At 33.2% G+C, this 5,790-nt stretch overlaps 1 protein-coding gene across 1 annotated transcript; it reads left to right on the top strand.

Moving 5' to 3' along the window:
* Window positions 1-3,309: 3,309 nt before the first annotated feature.
* Window positions 3,310-4,269, top strand: LOC116299385 (beta-4C adrenergic receptor-like). The gene has a single exon (XM_031708040.1). The coding sequence runs from the start codon at window positions 3,310-3,312 to the stop codon at window positions 4,267-4,269; it is 960 nt and encodes a 319-aa protein (XP_031563900.1).
* Window positions 4,270-5,790: the final 1,521 nt, after the last annotated feature.

Consider the following 5,790-nt stretch of genomic DNA (forward strand, 5'->3'; position numbering starts at 1 on the left):
TGAACTTTGTTTGTTATATTAATATATATATTAAGGCACCGCCCAATACGGAAGTCACACTGAAAGGTAAAAATAAGATCGGCAAACATTGTTTTTTGTTGTTTTTTTGTTTGTTTTTGTTTTGTTTTGTTTTGTTTTGTTTTTTTTTTGGGTTTTTTTTGTTGTTTTTTTTGGGTTTTTGTTTTGTTTTGTTTTGTTTTGGTTTTTTTTTGCGCGAGTATACTCTTCCACTTAGGAATTTTGTACACAATTCACCACCACCCTCAGTGGCTAGTTTTGTTATTTTCTTCGACAAAATTTTCCAAGGCCGACAGTTTTAGGCTTTGAATCTCTTTTACTTTAAGAAGAACGAAAGATAACTACAGATTATCCAATACAATATCAAGTTTAGTGAAATTTACCTCGGATGACTTTCATTGAAATCGAAAGTCTGGAGATTTAGGACAAATCAAGACTAAAAAACAGACTTGAAAACTGGTTAAGGCGAGCAGAAAATTAAGCTTACTTATGTCTTTTACAGAACGAGACGAAGTTTACATTCAGTTAAACTTGACAAGAACAACTGAGACGAAATAGAAAATAATGCAAAAGGCAATGCAAAATACAAAATGACGAATTTCTTGTCAGTAAATTGGCGTTTGTAAATGTTTTCTAATATTTTTTCTAGCTTTTTAAAGTAAAACACAAGGTCTTTATACTATAACATCTCTCAACAACACAAATTAAAGCTCATTTTTATAATCATACTTGCTCGAACAGCTTTAATAAACAGTTGAATATTTGGTGTAAAATTATATTTCATTCAACGATTAAAATAAATTATGTTTGGAAAGATTAACATTATTGAATGAAAGTCTTCTTTGTTTTGCCGATGGGACCCCGCGATAGGAGGCAAACAAAGCTGGTGCATTTTTCTTGAACGAAAAACATACGATAGTTGGTTAAAAACAACCGAATTGTTAAAGATTTACAAAGCTAAATAAAGGACGAATATCTGTTGTCGTGATATGCTCTTCATGTTATATTTCCTCCAGCATTAAAATAAAATCAAGCTTATCTATAGAAATATTAAAAGTTTTGAGAGAAAGTCTTTGATTTGTCGATTCGTCGAGAAAAATGCTTGTCAAAAAAAAATAATAATAATAATATACAATTGTTTGCTAAAAAAACACACACCTGAATTCTTGAAGAACACTTCTTGATTCATCTTTGACTACATGAAAGTTTTTTTTTTAATTGTTTTTGGTCTATAACTTGTCCTAAAGCGATTTTTTCTGTGCATTTGAGAACCGCATTTGTCAGTAGTTTTGCTTTGATATCAAGCGGGTTTCCTGTGTTGTGTACATGGATGGACGGATGGACGGACGGATGGACGGACGGATGGACGGACGGATGGACGGACGGACGGACGGACTAGAAGTGACGTCGGCCAGCTTTTTTTGAATGTATTTATTAAATATTTGAGAACCCAATAACGCGAATAACAAGTGATTTTTATTAACCCGTGAAACACACTTTAGCGTATTATGCACTACCTCACTAAGAATTCTTTTATTTTTTTGTTGTCTTTTTGTGAATAGTGCGCCCTAATTAGTACACTTTAATTGTGTCATGGGTTAATGAAAACGACTCTACTTGGTGCGTTCTCATTTTCATTCGCGTTATTGGGTTCAGGCTTGAATGAATTGATGTTTACTTAGTTTAGTAACATCGATCAAGCTTAATATGCCAGCTAATAAATTTCAATCGTAAATAGCACTTGCTTATAAGGAACGTTGTTTTCGTACGGTCAAGAACTGGCATCGGCAATGAAGATACATGTCAAAAATATTTTTCATATGTTTGAAAGTCCTCTTTTTTCTTACTTATGAAAACTGTTTACTAGACGACAGGTGTGAAAGAATATATTAAAACCATAAAACATATTTCTTTCTTTCTTTTTTTTTTTTTTTTTTTTTTTATTTTTATTTTTTCAATACCCACTTTCACATTGTATTCAAGACAATTGTCATTCCGTACGCACCATGCAAAAAAACTAAATCTCCTGGACGGATGACGGTTGTCTTTGAATTAGTTTTTGTATAGTCATATATATGATTCGTCAAATTCACAATCGCCTGTACGTCACCTAAAACCATATTTAAAGTTGAGTCAATCTCTTTTATTAGCAAATTCATTCACCAAGAGACGTTTCATTTTCGAATACTTCATTAAGCTGGTGTCGTCTGTAGACACGACCGTTTTTTTGCAAGACGGTGTTCAAGTTGTTCTTCGATCTGAAAGGGATGATAGCAAGAGGAGGAACATAAAGAAGAAGAAGAAGGGGAAAAAATAGAAATAATAAAGAGAACGATTAAAAAGGAGAAAGAAAACCGAAAAAGAAGACGAAGAAAACCGATGAAGGACGACTGAAGGATATTCAAAGAAAACCGAAGGACAAGGATGAAGAAAAATTGTAAAGGGACTGACTAGTGAAGAACGAAAAAAACCGAAGAACTGAGAAGGACGAAGGAAATCGAAAAAGAAGAAAAAAAAGAACCGATGAAGCAAGGACGACTGATGGAAACACAAAGAAAACGGAGAAAGAACGAAGAAAATTAAAGAAGGACGAAGGACTAAAAAAATCGGAGAAGGACTACTGAAGAACGAAAAAAAGAAAGAAAGAAAGAAAACGAAGGAGAAGAACGAAGAAAACCGACGAAGAAAGAGGAAAATACGAAGGACGAACGACCAAACAGGAGAAAGAAAACCTAGTTCGAAGAAGGAAGAAAACTGAAGAACGACAAAGGACAGAGAAAAAAAGAAGAAGGACGACTAGTGACGAACGAAGAAAGCCAAAGAAGAAGGACGGGGAAAAAACAACAACAACAACAAAACAAGGTTAGAAAAACAAGCTAAAGAAGAACGAAAAACAACAACAGCAATAAAACAGAATAATAAGAACAAAGAAAAAAGAAGAAAAAGGAAGAGGCAAACCAAAAGAGAACAACCAAAGCAAAAACAAAACAAAACTAAACTAAAAATATATCAAAGGGCGAAGGAAACAGGGGGAAATAGCGAAGAAAACCGAAGATCTGAAAGCGAAGAAAACCAGGAGAAAAAATACGAAGAAAACCGAAGATAGGAGCGAAGAAAACCGGGGGGGGGAAAACGAAGAAAACCGAAGATAAGAGCGAAAAAAAACTGGGGGAAATAACGAAGAAAGCCGAAGATAAGGGCAAAGAAAAGCCACCTGCAAGATCAACTAACAAGGGAAAATATATCAAAAGTGAAAAGACACAAAAATAAATTTCATTTTAATTGAATACAATGAATGGAAGCTTTGACAACAATTTACTCCAGATCGTCTGCCGTAGCAATAACAATTACAACACGACCATTAGTTTCATCAATATCTTATTAGAAAACAGTTATTTACAAAGCTTACTCTTGGCTATTTTCAACGCAATCTTCGCGGTGCCTACAACCATCGCTAACCTCTTGGTTATCATAGCTGTTTTTACGACTCCTGAACTACGAACTCCTTCGTTTTATTTAGTAACAAATCTCGCTTTAACTGATCTATTTATGGGACTAGTTTGCCAAACCGGTTATAGCCTGTTTGCAGTTTCGTATTTCAACCTAGATGTTCAAACTTTATGCATCTCTTATGTTCTATTTACTAATATCTCAATGATGGTTACTATTGCATCGGGATTAACAGTAACGGTTATCAGTATCGATAGATACTTGGCCATATCCCTCAAGCTTAGATATCGGTCAACAGTCACCTTACCACGAATACGAAGACTTCTAGTCGTGTTATGGGTCATGGTATTTATTCTGACGTCACTTCCTCTGTATACATCAACCAAGTGGGTTGGTATATTTGGCAGCATTGTTTTCACCATCTGCTTATTTACAATTATTTTCTGCTACAGCAAGTCGTTTAGAGCGCTGAAGGTTTACTGTAATCAGACTAACCCACAGGGTTCCCATCAAGGAAGCAATGAAGCTACACCATCAAATGCTATCGATGTTTTGAAATACAAAAAGCTTTTAAAGACAATGGTTTTGATATTAGGTTTGGTCCTTATCTGTTACTTACCTCTTTTAGTCATTTTTATAACGTTTGAGCAGAAAGGAGATCCAGAACCCATTTTTTCCATAACCATGCTAAGTATTGTAGGCTTGAATTCTACTTTAAATCCTATCATATACCTGGTAAGAATGAGAGATATTAGGCGAGCTTGCATTCGGATTACTAAAAGACTGTTATGCAAGCCTTGATAGAGTGAAGGCAAATAACCCGTGAAATAAAACGTGTAATATTCAAATAGACACAAAAGAAAACAATGAAATTAGGATCTACTAATGTCGGTATTAGTCTAATATGTATTTCACAGGTTCAATGACTTCACTCTATAAAATATATATATATTATAATAAACAAGTTGGATAAAAAACAATTAACAATAATAACAAAAAGCCGATTTTACACACTCGGAGCCTTGTACACTGACTGCCACATGGGTGGCTAGTACTTTCTGTATTTCTTTGGTTATTGATGACTCGGCAGGAATTCCAATCAAACTTAATACATTAATAATGCCTTTATTTTACATTTCGAAAAAATTACAAAATAATTTGAATTTGAAAGAAAAAATATGAAATATACAACAGTAAGAATGTTGGAAGCCTTTGAGAAACGTAGGAGTTATCGAGCTAGGCTTTCATTAGTTGATATATAAAGTTAAGGACGGCGCCTACTAATTGAGAATCAATTATTTTTTTAAATGACTATGTTAATTATTTTAACCTATCAAAGGGTTGTCAAATTCTGGTTAGAAAAGTAGGGGTCACCATGCATTTAAAAGAAAAATAAGGCTTAAAAATCGTTAAAAAGTGATGACGTCATGATTTTACTAACACCAGGAAAAAAATTTTTTTTTCAAAAGATTTTGAGAAATTTCTAATTTAAATCGTCCTAAATAACTGACACTTTGTTTCTTTACTAAAATATACCCAATTCTACCATTACTTTAATAGTTGGCTATAATATATATAATTTTTTAGCTTCGTGCTCCCTATTTTCGATCAGTAGGTACATAAAGATTGTGTCCATATTCTTTTCAAAACCAATTATTTTTTATAAATTTCATTTCACGAGGCTAATTTAGCATTTACTCCATCATTTAAACGAAGGAAAAATAGGGGTATCCAGGCGTTTTTAAGAGATACGAATTTTTAAAGAACATTATTAGGGATAAATCTTATGCCGAATGCCTGACAAGTGTTACACAGCATAAAACACGGCGTGACCACAAACCCTGTTTTTGGCGTGTTTGCACGTCAAGCTAAACATGCTGCTTCCTGCCATGCAAGCAAAAAAACACAGAGAAAAACTCGATATTTATAAGCTTAATAGTTCCAGAAAGACTATTAGGTTTGAAATGAAGTTATTATCGACTTTTTACTTAACAGCAGAAAGGAATTTCTGAAATATTTGGTACGTAATAAGAGGAATTTTTAGATTGAAAACACCAAGGTAAAAGAATTTCATGATGAAAGTGCTTAGCGACCAAAAAAAGATTTTCAAAACTATAATTACACACCTAGATATTGATAAATGATAAGTTTTCAATTTCATATGTATTTCTTGTTTTTTTTTATTCAAGTTTTATAGGATTAAATCTAAAGAAACGGTAAAAAACTTTATTATGGAAAGGATTTGGTTTTTTAGAACTATGAGTCTGCCATCTTTTCAAAACTTGCCCAAAAAAACTTATGATTCTTTGTCAATAATACTTC

The sequence above is a fragment of the Actinia tenebrosa genome, unplaced genomic scaffold, assembly GCF_029948245.1.
Source record: "Actinia tenebrosa isolate PJP-AT-01 unplaced genomic scaffold, QUT_ActTen_1.0 PGA_scaffold11__36_contigs__length_13525064, whole genome shotgun sequence".
Lineage (NCBI taxonomy): Eukaryota > Metazoa > Cnidaria > Anthozoa > Actiniaria > Actiniidae > Actinia > Actinia tenebrosa.

Bases quoted from the DNA above. Each gene is read 5' to 3' on its own strand.
- LOC116299385 (XM_031708040.1), top strand. From the start codon at position 3,310: ATGAATGGAAGCTTTGACAACAATTTACTCCAGATCGTCTGCCGTAGC.